Raw genomic sequence first — 15,288 nt, 5'->3', positions numbered from 1 at the left:
ATTTCCGATCACCGAAAAAGATTCAAACCTTAAAATGCCGGTCCTCAGCTTCGTCTTGTCCGAATCTGTGGGTAAACATGATAGGAAATGGGACGAGCAAAATGTTGTGTTGGACACTGCACGTCCTCTATTTCTTCCTGCTGTGATGTTACTACACGTCCTCTCAATGTTATGCTAATAATAAATCAGCAAACTTCTTTATATTACCAAACTTTTCATTACGTGTGTCTCTGTCACATGATACATATGGTCAAATGGACTAGATTTGCCAAATATAAGATAGAAAAGACCGATGCACCCTTCTCCGAACCACCTTCATGTTGGGGAATAGTCTCAAAGGGACAAGAACTTAAACAGCTACAGTTCTTTTGACGTCCAAGATTCCTAAATATGCCGGTAAATATGTCTCGAACCCCATGTGATACTGATATACATTTCTATGTATATCATCTATCTATCTATATGACTATATTATCTTTGTAACCTTGCAGTTTTGTGCATATCAGAGTAATGGAAGAAGATTGTGGTGCATTTGCAGCAGACTGTGTTGTCCTCTCATGTTGCTGCCAGTGCCTTGTCTTACAAGTCAGTGTCTTCATCTTCTTCAAGATCCCTCGTAAACTTGCCAAGAAGATGAAGAAGTTTGTGAAGAGAATATGTGGAAAAACCTTGCAACCAACAATGGAGGATGTCAAAGAGGAGCATTGGTCTGGAAATGGGTTTCCCTTTGAAGAAGGCTCATCAAGATCAATTTGCTTCGAAGATATTGATAGAATGTTGCAGGAACTGTCCATGAACAAAGGGTTCTTGTTTGGAAGCTTCTGGCGCCATGAAGATTCTTCTGACATTTTCGATTTCAAATCATAACAAAACAAAACAAAGGTTATGTACTCCTTGCATTTGCTCGTCGCATTCGTTGTTGTTACTCAATCAAGAATCAAGAATCAAACAAAAGCAATTCTCATTTCTCAAATGATCAAAAGAAGAGAAATGTAACGAAGACAAAGTTACTGTATATCTTTTATCTGCTCTGATCTAAACTGATGTATAGTCTTCCTCTATTTTCTAATATAATTAGATGTTTCTTAACATACAAACTCTATAAACTCTTGTTTTATTTTTACTGGTCAAGGCCGCAATAATCAGAACTCTCTATAAACTCTTGTTTTCTTTTTTATGCTATACAAACCAGTTAAAGAGCCTCTGTTCTTCCAGTCTTGTACCGGATCTCCTCCAGTCTAAAGTTTGATTAGCTTATTTACATCCTGCAAAGTAACTAAAGCCCAAATCATCTGACGAGATAAATATCGGTATTCGTTCATCAGTTATCAAGATTCTGGCTGATGAGATCTCATGACCAGTGTAGGCCTCACTGATCCCTGCCTCCCCATTTCAAAGTTCCCAGAGTTGCTGCACTGATCCTCGTATCTAAGCAGCTGTACGGTTCCATGTGACATTGGGAAAAACCTCATCTGAATAGCAGAGAAGATGAAGTAAGGCATCATTGTCGATAGCACTACAAAGAGAGTGGTGATCCAGTACGAAGGCGCAGGTGCAAGAGCTTCAAGGAAGACCATATAGGCATCTGTAGACATTCTTATTGGAAGGGATCCGTACACCATCAGGAAAAGGTACCATATAACAACGGATCCCCAAACGACAACATGTTGGATCAATGTGAAGTAACTGATCGTCAAGACCATCTGCAAACTCACAACCCACACCACACATGTGTACATCGTTCCCCCTAGAATATCTCTCCCTGCGGTTTTCCCTTCGTGGTTGAAAGCTTGAGATTCAAGAGAGGTTTTGCACAGAAAGAAAATGATTATTGCGCTGCAGAAGCCATGGAACATCCAGCTTAGTATCCGGCGCCAACTAAATAGGAGATTCTGTACACCTTCTTGGTACAATACGGGGAACTGTGACAGCAAACAAAGCAAAACTTTGGTTAAGAAATTCACTTGACCGCTGAAAGATTAAGCAGCTGTTTTGATTTGATAAATATATACCTTGAGACAAAACGGTGCAGATACATCCTGGTCGAAGATGCCCAAACAAATTACAGGAAGAGACGTGAAAAAGACACTATATAGAGATAGATACCAGTCATTGTAAGCCGGTGTCGCTGAAAATGATGTGTATGCCTCATATAAGAACAGAGTGAAACCAAATGTGATGTTCTTGTAGAAGAAATAACAAATCTGCATGTAAGAACACAGATATTGATAAAACTAGTCAGTAAAGGATAATGAGACTGAAGGTCAGTGTCAATCTAAATTTGTAGATTAGACTTATACCATTTTTGAGATCCGTCTGTAACACCAGTGCCCATGGACCAGTAACAAACGCTCCAGGTATCTGAATTGAGCAATGGCAATATCGCTAGACATTACAGCCTGGAAAATTATTAGGATTCATCAAGGAAAAATCTCAACAACAATAGACGAAATGGTTGTTTTGTAATTCTTTTGTCGAACCTGCATTCCTTCCACGCCACTGATCCCAACTCCTATATCTGCTTCCTGAAGCATTCCAACATCATTTGCGCCATCGCCAATTGCCAGTGTCGTCTGACCACTTCCAGTTTTGACTAGTCTTGTTACCTATGCAATATGAGTATTGAGAAAAAGCTAGGTAGCCTCTAAGTAGATGACAGTTATGATGGAAGATAATAAGATAAAGTAAGAACTGACCAGTGCCTTCTGTTTTGGTGATGAACGGCAGCAAATCACTGAAGCACAACCAATGGCCAGCTCAAGGAAGATGCCTTTCATATCTTCCTCCAATGCATAAGCAAGTGATTTCCCATCAATGATTAAAGCAAAAGCCTTAGCGTTTCCACCAGACGCTTTCAGTTGAGCCTTTCCACTAGTTATCTGATGCAGTACATTTTCCTTTAAAGCCTGCAAAAAATAGTCAAATGGAATTCGTTCAGCTACATAATCACTAGTAACACTACTACATGATCACTTATACTATTACTAGTAATATCAGTGTTCTAGAAAATTTGTATTACCGCTGCAATGGCATCTTTCTCTCCGGATTTTTCCAACTGCTGGATTTCAGGAGTCTCCAAGTTAATTATTATCTGCTTCATGTCTCGTCTGAGCAAACTACAAGCGAAGCTGTGAAAGATATGCATACATAGGTGGGTTTAGAGAGTGACTAAGATTGCATGCACAAGGGTCAAGAGTAAAAATAATCAGGTTGTTCCAAGAAATCAATACCCAATATTGATGGCAGTCTCCATCTTGTCTCCAGTCAAAACCCAAATCTTTATTCCTGCTTGAGCAAGCTTATTAATGCAATCAGGAACCTGAATAAAAGATTAAAAGGTAAGAGAAAGAAAATGAATTTTAATCTTCTTGATCGACTCTGGAAAATTCACCAATCTATAAATTAGCTTACCCCATTTTGAAGTTTATCCTCAACAGCAGTAGCTCCAAGAAGAACCAAGTTTTTCTCAATCTTCTCTGTTACTTCATCTATCAGTGCTTCTCGATCAGCACTAACTGAATTCTTTGCTTCACTGATTCTCTCAGTGAATACCTCGTATTCATTCTCGTCGAGTTCACGATAGGCAAGTATCAAAGTTCTCAATCCAGCATCAGCATACTCGTTCACATGGTCCCGGGTTTCCTTTTCATACTTTCTACCACTTTCGGAAAGTCTTTCAAACATGACACTGGATGATAAAAGAAGTTAAAAATAAGTTTGCAAAGATATTATATCTGAATTTCTAAAGTCGGGATCCACACCTGTCTGCCCCTTTACAAAGTAAAAGTAGTTTGCCATCTTGATCCTGCACTATTACTGACATCCTCTTCTTTGAGCTACTGAATTCAAGAACGTTCAGGACACTATACAACCTGCAAAGGGACCACTTTCACTAAAGCAAGAAAGGCACAGAAGCTTATGATGGTCTACAATATATAAGAAACGAGGGACCTACCTTTCAACTCTTTCCCCAGTCACCAGGTCTAGCTCTCTGACGGATATTGTTGTTTGAGTTCGAGTGAAAAATTCAAACCCAAGCTCCCTTGCTGCAATAACAAATGCTGCCTCATCCGGTGATTCAGCCTCGTAGGAGATCTTTCCTGTATCTTCATCCACTTCAGGTATGACTGTATGACATACTGCCAGTAATTGAAAGAATTTCTGAATGACATCAGCATGCGTTTCCGTGACCCAGTTTCCATCCATTATCCTTTCATCTCTAAAGTTGAATCCTTTCACAGCCGGTTCTGCAGCAACAGCATCCTCGGTACTATTTCCATTGCTCTGATTCACCAAAGCAGAACCTTTTCTCTTATCCATAGCCATCTCCACCTCTGTAACACCACGTCCATAGGCTGTCCCAGCAATAGAACACTTAATGAACTCCATGGAGTTACAAGTCAATGTTCCTGTCTTATCTGAAAGTATCGTACCCACTTGCCCAAGTTCTTCATTCAGATTGGAAGTACGTGCATGTGCCGGTTTGTCAGCTTCCTCATAATACATATGGATATCCTGATTGATGAAGATACTCTGAAGAACTTTAACGATCTCTATCGACACATACAAGGATATAGGAATGAAATAACTATTTAACATTAGCGCCGTTAGAAAGTGATATATTGCAGCCATTGGCGCCCTCTTTGGGTCAAAGAAGATGCTGGAATCATCCGGTTTCAGATACCATCTTTCCATCACGCCATTCTGGAAATCATCTCTCGTCCATATTCCAAATAAAACTGAACCAAAAAATGCTAATGAAAATACCATAAGGAACATCAGGTATATAATCTTATCCATCTTCCTCTCGATCATGCTTCTCTTAGAAGGGGGATCTGTTGAATTCTGGACAACTTTTGTATCAGGTCCTGTGAAGATAACAACCCCATAGATGTAGTCTGTGTTCCTGAGTTTTGAGCCCCTCAGAAGAAGCTGCTGTGGTGAGAGAGGGTACTTTTCTCCCTTAAGGTCCATAGTACCAACAAACGAGTATAAGTTAGCATTCGGGTCCTCACATTTGATAAAAGCCTCAAAATCCCTGAAATTGAGCTCTTCACGCAATGACAATGTTACTTCTAGTCCTTGTTTAAGTTTCAGATTTGTTTCCCCGTCAAGGTTCATTGTCTCTACATAGCAAACAGCATCCTCGTAGCTAGAAGAAAGCAGGACAAGGTCTGCCGGAAAAAACTCGTTTTTCTCTACCTTCAATATATCCCCAACTCTTAGTGTCTTCCATTCCCTAAGATCAAAATTCCCATTGCCTCGGTGCACTCTAACTTTTCTGTTATTCACTTCAATATCCTAAAAGAATGAAAATTTCCAAATAATGAGAAGTTTTTCGATCAACAAATGAATAATAAAGTGATCCAACCGAATGCAGAAGCAAGACAACTATTCGTAACAATTTAGCTTAATCCAGTTCTGTGTAATGTAGCTTAATCCAACATAGAACTCCAGATTTCGTAACAAGTTATCAAACAATGTCTAGACACAGACCATCCTATTAAGATCATCTAAGCAAACTCTAATCAAACAACAACCACTCAGACAAAATCAATCAGTCAAAGTACCTGCTGTTTCCGGCGCCAATCTTCTACACCCTCTTTAAACATAGTAGCGAGAATGACGAACGTCAGCGGAACAATGGCGCTCACAGCGGTATATGGCGCCAGAGGAGTAAAAGACAAGATCCCAACAACAAGGAAGTAGAAATTGGCAACTCTCCTGAACTGCTCAAACAATGATTTAGGGAGGAAAGTGGCGAGGGTATACTTAGTGGTCCTCACATAATTGTCACAGTAATTCCTTGATTCAGCTTCAGGGGAATCAGGTTGGTTGCAGAAAACCACACGAGAGAAACCAGATCGTCCAATTTTCGAATGGTCAGGCTTGAAACAAGCTTTAGCACCTGTTAATGTGAAAAGCTTGCTTAATTGTATCTTCCTTTTGCGTCTCCTTCCACTCACTGTCGCCATTGTCTCTCAATTCACACCTGATCGGAAAAAAGATTCAGACTTTCAGAATCTCTAAAACCCTGAATGTCTATACGAACAAGAAAGGCCAAATTTTGTAAAGTCTCAAGAGCATTACACTGACGAAAGTTGGATTATTCTTCTATAAAATGCCGATTGATTTGCGAAACCGACGAGAACATATGAAAACAGAGAAACCCAGAAAATCAAATTGTTGAAAGGATAAAACTTTGTGGGGAAATGGAGAAAGTGAGAAGAAGAGACGATTCATTTACCTTTGATAGAGTCCGACGTTGTAGTTTATGAGTCCTCCACCTTTTGATTTCCCGAGAAACTGACAAATTTTCTCGGAAAAATCTGGTGAGGAATCTAGTGGGGGTATATCAGAGTTTTAGATTTTTGTCCAAAATTTATAACAGAAAGAAATCTGAATGCTAAAAATCTGTAAGAATTAAAATTGCAATCCACTAAATTGGGAAACTGGGGTTTTAACTTTTAAATGTATGAACCAAAAGTCTTGGGGTTTTTTTAATGCATGAACCTAAATGTTTGAAACCAGAGAGTATCTACCATCAACATTTCTAGACTTTTTGAATTTCTGATTGGTTGACCTTTCGAAGGAGACTTCGTTTTCTAGAATCGAATTTTTTCTCAAACGAGGAAGAAAAAAACAACGAATAAATGCCAAGATTTTCTTGACATAATCAACATTTGACAATATTGCAAATCAATTTCTTAATTAAAAGATTTAAAGCGGACATGAACCAAAAAATCTAGACTTATTTCGTGGTGGCATGACTAAATTTTGTCAAGAGAATGGATAGTAGTAATATCAAAGGGAACAAGAACTTAAACAACTACAGTTCTTTTTGATGTCCAAGATTCTTAAATATGCCTGTAAGAATATAATATGTCTTTGTGGGACGGTTTCAAAGAAGGAGGAGGGTAACAATTCTTCATCAAATTTGTTGCAAGGGGTTCAGAAGAATTGGCTGAAGTCGAAGCAGAACTGGTTTGTTTCTTCTGTCTGCATGTTCGCTCAGGCTTAGATAAATAATTTTGTGGTATAACGTTCCTGTGTGTTTATTGTAGGATGCTGATTTGAAGGCTAATGGTAAATCTCAAAAAGACAGTAGTAAGATATTGAACTAAAACGACATGATCAGGGACCGATGGTAATGCTTCTAGATCTTAATCCCATATTTCTTATGTTTATATGGAAACTTGACGATCGAGTAGCTTAAGTCCTTGAAAGGCTTGAGCCTAAGTAGAAAATATCAAAATTCAAAATTTATACTATTAAATATTTTTAATCACAAGAAAATAAATCTCACATTCAAAGCGTGTTGAGGAGTATCAAAGACAACATGGCAAAAACCCATGAATCTGCCATTAGCCAAACGCGCCATTCGAACCTCAACAACATCCCCAACTACTTTATTGAAGAATACTCTCACTAAATATAGATTATATAAACAAAATGTTAGTTCAAGAAAACTTTTGTTTGCGTGAACTCAATAATGTTAGCACTTACATAAAAGCTGGATTAATTTGTTGGATTACTGGCAGATTCCCAACAAAGACGGTCCTTGATGGGGAAGCTTGCTGCTACACGACCTCAGAAGAGCTTTCTCCTTAGAAGAAGAAGCATCATGTAGGTTTTGCTCTGCCTGCTTACTCTCATCAAGTTCCTCCTGAACAGGTTATTCAATAAAAGCTACCATAAGGGAAAGGATATGAACTAATCATAATCAAATCTTCAATCCCCACAAGACCATCATTTCAGCTCTCTCTTGCTTTCAGGGTCTAAAAGTGAAAGTAGAGTCAAATCAATCTCAAAGTAGCTAAATCCAATCCTAACAATCTTATCAACTAAAACTAAAACCCTCACACATTCTCATCAACAAATAACTTAAACCGTAGTAACCAAAACAAAAATCAGCAGCTGAATAAACATTAACGTTAACATCTAACCAGATATAAAGAAACTAGATTCTAGTAATACAAAAATCAGCAGCTGAAGGGGATTCGATTGGTTCCCTGGTGGTTAAGAGAACAAGACTGACACAGTAACTTTTTGTTCTGAATTGCATCTCCTCCTAGTTACTTTTGTGCTCAAAATACAGTTCCGGTTTCGTCGCCAATTTAATTGAAAACCTAAAAATAGCTGAAAAAACGGATCAGGAGGAAGTGAGAAAAAATGCCGTCGCAGATTCTCCAAATCTCACATCATCTTCCACCTAAATCTTCACCATCGACGGAAATGATGTTCAAGTCTTTGATTTACGATGATCCTTCTACGACCCTTCTCTCTCGATTTGGTGATGACCACCACACCATTTCTTCTACCGTTAAGCCTCTCCTCTCCCGCTCTTCCAGCTACAACGGCACGGCCATGAAGACGTCTTCTTCTTCTTCTGCTGGTGGATTTACTGGTTGGTATCAGAATAGACGCCGACGATCTAACAGCGATAACTGTCTCTCTGCGTTTTCCGATGATACTAATGGAACCGCCGACGGTGGTAATAATAGCGGCGACCGTCAAACTACTATTGGTCAGGAGGTTGGCCACGCCGCTGCAGAAACATTCTTGTTGACCCGTCTTTGTTTGAAGCTCCTAAGCTATCTTGGGTATCTATCTATTTCCTCCGTTATCTGTTACATTTGCTGAATCCGACGAAATTGGCTCATCGATATTCTTAGGCATATATAAAAAGATGATCTTTGGTTTGATCGATCACTGATCAAAAACTATTATTCAGGGTAGGTTATAGATGGATTACAAGATTTATGGCACTTGGGTGTTATGCATTTCTACTAATGCCAGGCTTTATTCAAGGTTTGTTTGACATCTACTAATTAGGGATCTTTCTCTCTCTTTTTTTGAGATAGTTACTAAAAGTTTCATTGCTAAAGGTTTTGACTTTACTTTGCAGTCGGATACTACTATTTCTTCTCTCCTTACGTTCGCAGAAGTATAGTTTACGGTGATCAACCAAGAAACAGGTCATGATTGTTTACTGCTTATTATTCGTTCTAATCATGTGTAGATTATTGCTCTAGAGACTAGTAGTTGGTTTGTGTTTTGTTTGTTGGTATAAGTGGTTTTTGGTTTCTTCAGGCTTGACTTGTATCTACCTAAGAACTCTACTGGACCAAAACCAGTTGTGGCGTTTGTGACTGGTGGAGCCTGGATTATTGGGTGAGTATGATACCCAATGGACACTATTTTCATTCTAAAGCATTTGAGGACGAGGAGAAAGAACTGCAAATATCTTACAGAATGTCTTGTGTTGATACAGTTATAAGGCGTGGGGTTCTCTCTTAGGACAGCAATTATCAGAAAGAGATATTATTGTGGCATGCATTGATTACAGGTAAGTTATGCGTGCTTTGAGTTTTTTTTCTTTGTTCTGGCACATTGAATGTGGTGGGTTCCTCTCATCCTCCTTCAGTATTCATTTAGAGTTTCTCAATCTCATTGGCAATATCTCCTCTTACACAGGAATTTTCCGCAAGGATCTATTAGTGACATGGTCAAGGATGCTTCTTCTGGCATCTCATTTGTTTGCAATCATATTGCTGAGTATGGAGGTGATCCAGATAGGTACTAGTCCTGTCAACAATTATTAGACATGGAAGTTCTCGAGTTTTAGATTTCTTACTCACTGATTTCTGATCTTTTTGCTGTGTAGGATCTATCTGATGGGTCAGTCTGCTGGTGCACATATCGCAGCTTGCACCATTGTAGAGCAGGTCATTAAAGAGTCAGGGGAGGGGGACAGTGTCTCTTGGAGTAGTTCACAAATAAATGCTTATTTTGGTCTATCTGGAGGGTAAGCAAAATCCTTTCTTTTGGTCTCAGAGTTCAAATGACTAGATTAATAACTTGTTATTTTGGTCTTCCCAGTTATAAGGATAAGACGATACATTGGAATGTAAATTTTTCTGTCAAGAAGTTGAGAAAAACAAGTTTCTTTAATTGCCTGAGTATTTATATATGTGTTAACTCCAGTTTTTATCTAGCCACCAAGGTCTTTTGTAGAAATGCTAGGCAATTCGTAGAACGGTGAAGTAATGGTCAAATATTAGCTCAAAGTAGCAAGTAGATTCCTGCCTTCTACCCAACTAAAGCAACAAATTTTTTGATGAGGCCTCACATCATCTGCTTGGCTATTCTTAACAAACTTTGTGATCGTGATCTACAGATACAACCTTTTGAACCTTGTGGACCACTTCCATAGCAGGGGGCTGTACCGTTCCATCTTTCTGAGGTATAGCATTTTCTCTTTTGGAATCTTGGTATAGCTTACGTTACTCACCTGGCCAGTAGAGCAGCCTGAAATTTTTACAGTTTAACGTGTGACGTTTGATTTTCCTCAGCATCATGGAAGGAGAGGAATCATTAAGGCAGTTCTCTCCTGAATTAGTAGTGCAAAACCCGAATCTCAAACACATCATTGCTCGTCTCCCACCTTTTATTTTATTCCATGGTACTGATGACTACTCCATCCCGTCAGATGCAAGGTATGGTTTAACTTTTGTGTGTATTTGTCTGTCTTATGTATATCAGAAAGTTAAGATGATGATTGAACTTCTATTACACTATCTTTGCAGTAAATCTTTTGCGGAAACCCTCCAGAGGCTTGGGGCCAAAGCAAAAGTGATCCTTTACGAGGGGAAAACACACACGGATTTGTTTCTTCAGGTAAAATGGCCGGTCTTTTTGAGGTATGAATGTCTTGTCGGACAAGAACCTGAATTTTGATCTAGAAACTTGGTTATCTATGTTAGGATCCAATGAGAGGTGGAATAGATGAGATGTTTGAAGATATAGTAACAGTGGTTCTGGGAGACGATCAAGAAGCGATTGGTAAAAGCGTAGATAGAAGGCGTCTTGTACCTGAATTCATGTTGAAGTTGGCTCACTGGGTCAGTCCGTTCTAACTCCTACACTCTTATCTCCCAGAAGATCAAAGGAAGTACATTCCTTCTTCCAGTGATACAGACGGGTCAATGTGCATATTACTTAACAAGGAAAACAGATCCCACTATACTTTGACGATACAGATGATTTTGAACTTTGATGATGATGATATTGTATCCCGGTTTGCAAATACACTGATTATTTCGTCATTGCCTGTTTGTGTTTTTGTAGAACACTGAAAGTGCATTAAAGAAACAAGGCTTCATTGACTTTGTCACCTTAATTAAACTGTCTTTGGTCTTCTTCTTCTCTGATCATTAATCATTGGTTGCACTATTTTCTTGGCATCAGTTGACTTCTCTACCTATATACAAAGTGCCGAACCAGTGTCATTTAACAAGGAAGAAATGTAGGTCTGATTTTTTTTTTAATAATTAAAACTCTCCAAAGGTGTGATTTTCTTGAGAAAAAAAGGTGTGATTTTCTTGACAAAAAAAGGTGTGATTTTCTTAACCCCAATTTTCAACTAAAAATGTAGGTGAAATCACCAAAAATATTTCTCAAAATTCATTTTTTAAAAGGCCTTTTAATTTATGAATAACACTAGATTTGATACTAGGATTAATATGTAAATAATAAGCTCTAACCATCCTACCAAAATAAAATAATAAACTCTAACCAGAGTAAGCAATCAGAACACGAGCCGTGGGATTGGAATGGCTCGAGTAGGCTCGTAGCTACTCGCCTAAACACACCATTGGCGGTGAATTACGAAATAAACCCTTCGCGTGTACACGAGGCATACTTCGGTTAGTGATTAGAGAGAAGTCAATGGAGCCATACTAGGCTATAATGGTCAGATTGATATTATTTTCTGAATTGGGCTTTTATGGGAATGGATAATAAAAAAGAGATGCTCGATCTCCCCAAATTAGAGTAAACCCTAATTGTGTATCTGTAGCTTTCTCTCTCTCTCTCTCTCTCTCTCTCGCGAAGAAGAAGAAGAAGAAGGAGATCAAGGAACTCGAAGTGTGTGTGTGTGTGTTTGCCTTCTCTTGTCTTTTAGTTTTTTCTCTCTTTGGCTGTGATTTCGTCGGCGAAGAGAGACATAGATCGGATATGGCGGCTGATAATACGGGTTCGAAATCGAGCTCCGCTGCGGATTCTTACGTTGGGAGCTTGATTAGTTTGACATCTAAGAGTGAGATCAGATACGAAGGGATCCTTTACAATATTAATACAGATGAATCCAGTATCGGACTTCAAAACGGTACGATCCGTTTCCACTTCCGTTTCGGGATTACCAGATTTGTTAAGTGTTAATTTTGGTGGTGTTTTCTCTCGGATTTGGTAGAAACTAATGGTTTCTTCCGTTAATCGTTAAGAAAGTTTTCTCCAATCTGAACTGTTTAGCTCGATTTGAAAGGAATGTTGTTTTAGTGCTCATGTCTATTACTTGAGTTCTCAAATTGTAATTGATGTCTTGAAACTATTGGTTGAGCATAAAAGATCAGTGTTTAAGTGGTCGATGAGGTAGATTTTGGTTCTGATCCCTGAACTTTTGTTGTGTGTAGTTCGATCATTTGGAACTGAAGGAAGGAAAAAAGATGGTCCACAAGTTCCTCCAAGTGACAAAGTTTACGAGTACATATTGTTCCGTGGAACTGATATCAAGGTATTCAGCAGGATTATGCTAATACTTCTATGTAAGTAGCCTGCCGATTTTGTACTCTGATTGTTCTTGTTGTTGGTAGGATTTGCAAGTCAAAGCTTCTCCACCAGTTCAGCCTCCTGCATCTACTATAAATAATGACCCTGCTATAATTCAGGTGAATGTTAGAAAAGTTGTAAGATTACATTGTCTGGGATTTTGGAGTCAATTGATGTAACCCCATCCTCCACTTGTCTTGGTTTTGCAGTCTCACTACCCTAGCCCGATGCCAACATCTGGTAGCTTGCCTTCTACTGCGAGCGGGTCACTACCTGACATTAGTTCTCATAATGGACAACCTGGACAACATGGAATGGGATTTCAAAACGCAATGCCTTTGTATCAGCCTGGTGGAAATCTTGGTTCATGGGGAGCGTCACCACAACCACCAATGTATTGGCAAGGTTTCTACACCCCACCTCCCAATGGCCTTCCCCAATTGCATCAGCAGTCTCTGATTCGACCCCCTCATGGGCTGCCAATGCCCAACTCTCTTCAGCAACCCCTGCAATATCCTAACTTTAATACCCCTCCTCCACCTACTGGGTCATCATCTTTGCAGGGGTCAAGCTTGCCAGAAGCACCCTCTTCATTGTTTCCTTTTAGTACCAGTTCTCAAATGTTAGCTCCTAGTTCATTGCCTTTCCCTGGTCTACCACCTGTGACGCTCTCGTCTAGCCTGCAGTCTACACTGCAATCAGCACCATCTCCTTCACTAGCTTCAGAGATGGCACCTCCGTTGCTGTCAAACAAAGCTCCTATTACTGCTCCTCCTACCCTACCTCAGGATACTAATTTGCTTTCGTTTTCTCTATCTACTACGAGAGCCACAGAAGCAAGTACTGGCCTTCCACTGTCTAACAAGCCTAGTGTAGTAACTGGTCCAATTTCTCCGCCGCAGACAACACCATTAACATCTGCTCCTGTTGCGGGAGTTTCTAGTTCCATTAGCCAAGATAAGCCAAAACCTTTGTTGGTTACTCCTGGTCAACTGCTGCAGTCTGGATCTTCTGCAGTCTCTTTGTCCCCACCCTCGACAAATGCTGATAAAGATGTTGAGGTGGTTCAAGTATCGTCATCAGCTGGGTTGGAACAATCTGTTCCAGTTACATCCGAAGCCCAACCTCCAATACTGCCATTGCCTTCCTCTGCAAGACCAACTCAGAAGGTTTTTAACTTACATAACATGCCAAATCCTTCAATGTCTCTTATTAATATCATAAAGAACCTTGAATTTGCTGGTGTCTTAGTTAGCTGGAATAAGGTGTAACTGTTATAACTGCACCTGTGGTAATTCCCATTTTAATATTCCATGCTGTGTCTCTTTTGCTTTGTTGAAGATGCATGAAAATCTCTCAGGGTTCTTTGGTGTATAAGATGGTTTCTTTGCATGTCTACTTATAAGTCTTCATGGTGAAATTATTTAAACTCAATTGCTGATTTTTTTTCTCAGCCAAACGGGCATTCTTTCCCAAATCATAATGGTTACAGGGGACGTGGAAGAGGACGAGGAAGAGGAGCAGGGGTACTATTCTTCTCACTCATTTGTAGAATGTGACGGCATTTATTTGTTTTTACCAAGGAAAAGATCTACCAGTTTAAAATAGCTCATGAACTTTAGCCATGTATGCTAATAATTCTTCTTGTTGGCAGAGATCACACCAAGTAATGAAATTCACTGAAGATTTTGATTTCACAGCAATGAACGAAAAGTTCAATAAGGATGAAGTATGGGGTCATCTTGGGAAGAGTACTACCTTAGATGGTGATGAAGATGATGATTCCCCGACTGTAGATGAGGCTGAGCTTCCTAAGATCGAGGCCAAAGTAAGTGAAGTAGACTTATAATCAAGTAAAGCCACCATATTCTCCCTCTCTGGTCTCATCCACATTGTTTATTGATGTAGCCTGTTTACAACAAAGATGACTTTTTCGATAGCCTATCATCAAACACCATTGACCGAGAGTCCCAAAATTCAAGGCCTAGGTTCTCAGAGCAACGGAAACTAGATACTGAGGTACAATCTATATATTTCCACACTCTGAATAGCAAGCAGACTGGACAGAGTTTGTCCCCCCTCGTTGCTGGAGATACTCGAATTCCCAGAATCGTAAGAGAATCCCATTGACTAACAGAACGTATTGCTATGATTTCAGACATTTGGTGAATTCTCGAGATTCCGAGGAGGTCGAGGAGGGCGTGGTGGTTATGGACGAAACAACGGTTACTCACGTGGTGGTTATGGAGGGCGTGGTTATGGCGGTTATGGTGGCCGTGGCGGCGGCGGCGGTGGCTACGGGTATGGTGGACGTGGCCAGGGGAGAGGCGTATCAAATCGTACTACCTAAACTGTTCTGCTAGAAAGGGCTCTAAAGACTCAAAATCCAATGGGAGCTCAGCTCTTGAGTGCTTTTGGTATGTGGCAATAAAACAAAAACCGAGTCCCGTGTAATGTTTTCTGTTATAAAACCCCACTTGTGTGGTTTTGGAGTGTATTAATTTGATTTCTGATCTTTGTTTTTAAGACTTGGTAATAGCGTCGTTCTTCTTATATCCAATGTTATTTTGAACTTTTGTATACTCGACATTTGGTGTGAAATGCATTTTCTATTTACTCTCAATAGCTTGTTGCTGTTTACTGTTGGTAGCTTCTTGTCTAAATTTCAAAAGTCAAACA

At 39.5% G+C, this 15,288-nt stretch overlaps 4 protein-coding genes, 1 long non-coding RNA gene and 1 other non-coding gene across 10 annotated transcripts; 5 read left to right on the top strand and 1 right to left on the bottom strand.

Moving 5' to 3' along the window:
- Positions 1-34: 34 nt before the first annotated feature.
- Positions 35-867, top strand: AT1G26140 (uncharacterized protein; the record flags this gene model as incomplete). The annotated part of the gene is made up of 2 exons (NM_102379.1): positions 35-147; positions 492-867. The coding sequence occupies 2 exons, from the start codon at positions 35-37 to the stop codon at positions 865-867; spliced, it is 489 nt and encodes a 162-aa protein (NP_173939.1).
- On the bottom strand, positions 476-6,559 carry AT1G26130 (ATPase E1-E2 type family protein / haloacid dehalogenase-like hydrolase family protein). 4 transcript variants are annotated; one of them, NM_001332687.1, is made up of 13 exons: positions 6,248-6,559; positions 6,091-6,114; positions 5,571-5,992; positions 3,956-5,301; positions 3,762-3,872; positions 3,412-3,688; positions 3,231-3,319; positions 3,020-3,128; positions 2,697-2,906; positions 2,481-2,606; positions 2,301-2,399; positions 2,013-2,204; positions 476-1,922 (listed from the first exon to the last, which is right to left on the bottom strand). In NM_001332687.1, exons 3-13 carry the CDS (start codon positions 5,973-5,975, stop codon positions 1,329-1,331), a joined length of 3,558 nt encoding a protein of 1,185 aa, NP_001322420.1. In that variant the 5' UTR covers positions 5,976-5,992; positions 6,091-6,114; positions 6,248-6,559; the 3' UTR covers positions 476-1,328. The 4 variants fall into 4 exon arrangements, with proteins under 4 accessions (NP_001322420.1, NP_001322419.1, NP_001185096.1 ...); NM_001332685.1 differs by having other exon boundaries at positions 998-1,922; positions 3,023-3,128; positions 6,248-6,382; NM_001332686.1 differs by having other exon boundaries at positions 6,091-6,559.
- A 117-nt stretch (positions 6,560-6,676) lies between these two features.
- AT1G05983 lies at positions 6,677-6,907 on the top strand. The gene has a single exon (NR_138998.1). It is a non-coding gene; the product is annotated as an other RNA (long non-coding RNA).
- On the top strand, positions 6,808-7,115 carry AT1G08995. The gene is made up of 2 exons (NR_143450.1): positions 6,808-6,984; positions 7,065-7,115. It is a non-coding gene; the product is annotated as an uncharacterized misc_RNA (transcript).
- A 132-nt stretch (positions 7,116-7,247) lies between these two features.
- ICME-LIKE1 (alpha/beta-Hydrolases superfamily protein) lies at positions 7,248-11,199 on the top strand. Its single transcript, NM_102377.4, has 11 exons — positions 7,248-8,603; positions 8,735-8,811; positions 8,909-8,978; positions 9,094-9,174; positions 9,275-9,349; positions 9,478-9,579; positions 9,668-9,808; positions 10,181-10,246; positions 10,356-10,499; positions 10,590-10,680; positions 10,767-11,199. Exons 1-11 carry the CDS (start codon positions 8,173-8,175, stop codon positions 10,917-10,919), a joined length of 1,431 nt encoding a protein of 476 aa, NP_173937.2. The 5' UTR covers positions 7,248-8,172; the 3' UTR covers positions 10,920-11,199.
- Positions 11,200-11,619: 420 nt separating this feature from the next.
- On the top strand, positions 11,620-15,234 carry DCP5 (decapping 5). 2 transcript variants are annotated; one of them, NM_001160895.1, is made up of 9 exons: positions 11,789-12,169; positions 12,474-12,574; positions 12,654-12,728; positions 12,819-13,778; positions 13,951-13,970; positions 14,102-14,135; positions 14,264-14,437; positions 14,518-14,628; positions 14,768-15,230. In NM_001160895.1, exons 1-9 carry the CDS (start codon positions 12,019-12,021, stop codon positions 14,957-14,959), a joined length of 1,818 nt encoding a protein of 605 aa, NP_001154367.1. In that variant the 5' UTR covers positions 11,789-12,018; the 3' UTR covers positions 14,960-15,230. The 2 variants fall into 2 exon arrangements, with proteins under 2 accessions (NP_564239.1, NP_001154367.1); NM_102376.4 differs by lacking the exon at positions 13,951-13,970 and having other exon boundaries at positions 11,620-12,169; positions 14,064-14,135; positions 14,768-15,234.
- The last annotated feature ends 54 nt before the right edge of the window (positions 15,235-15,288 follow it).

The sequence above is a fragment of the Arabidopsis thaliana genome (genome assembly GCF_000001735.4).
Source record: "Arabidopsis thaliana chromosome 1 sequence".
NCBI lineage: Eukaryota > Viridiplantae > Streptophyta > Magnoliopsida > Brassicales > Brassicaceae > Arabidopsis > Arabidopsis thaliana.
This window is presented reverse-complemented; position numbering and strand designations above follow the sequence as displayed.

What these genes read in the sequence shown, in the direction of transcription:
- AT1G26130 (NM_001332686.1), bottom strand. Translation starts at nt 5,975, where the DNA reads ATGGCGACAGTGAGTGGAAGGAGACGCAAAAGGAAGATACAATTAAGC. An exon ending in ATTGGCGCCGGAAACAGCAG is followed by an intron (nt 5,302 to 5,570) that starts GTACTTTGACTG and finishes TCATTCTTTTAG; the next exon opens with GATATTGAAGTGAATAACAG. An exon ending in AGGATAAACTTCAAAATGGG is followed by an intron (nt 3,320 to 3,411) that starts GTAAGCTAATTT and finishes TCTTTTATTCAG; the next exon opens with GTTCCTGATTGCATTAATAA.
- ICME-LIKE1 (NM_102377.4), top strand. Translation starts at nt 8,173, where the DNA reads ATGCCGTCGCAGATTCTCCAAATCTCACATCATCTTCCACCTAAATCT. An exon ending in AAGCTCCTAAGCTATCTTGG is followed by an intron (nt 8,604 to 8,734) that starts GTATCTATCTAT and finishes ACTATTATTCAG; the next exon opens with GGTAGGTTATAGATGGATTA. An exon ending in GTGGCATGCATTGATTACAG is followed by an intron (nt 9,350 to 9,477) that starts GTAAGTTATGCG and finishes CCTCTTACACAG; the next exon opens with GAATTTTCCGCAAGGATCTA.
- DCP5 (NM_102376.4), top strand. Translation starts at nt 12,019, where the DNA reads ATGGCGGCTGATAATACGGGTTCGAAATCGAGCTCCGCTGCGGATTCT. An exon ending in TCCGTGGAACTGATATCAAG is followed by an intron (nt 12,575 to 12,653) that starts GTATTCAGCAGG and finishes TGTTGTTGGTAG; the next exon opens with GATTTGCAAGTCAAAGCTTC. An exon ending in TTCCTAAGATCGAGGCCAAA is followed by an intron (nt 14,438 to 14,517) that starts GTAAGTGAAGTA and finishes TTATTGATGTAG; the next exon opens with CCTGTTTACAACAAAGATGA.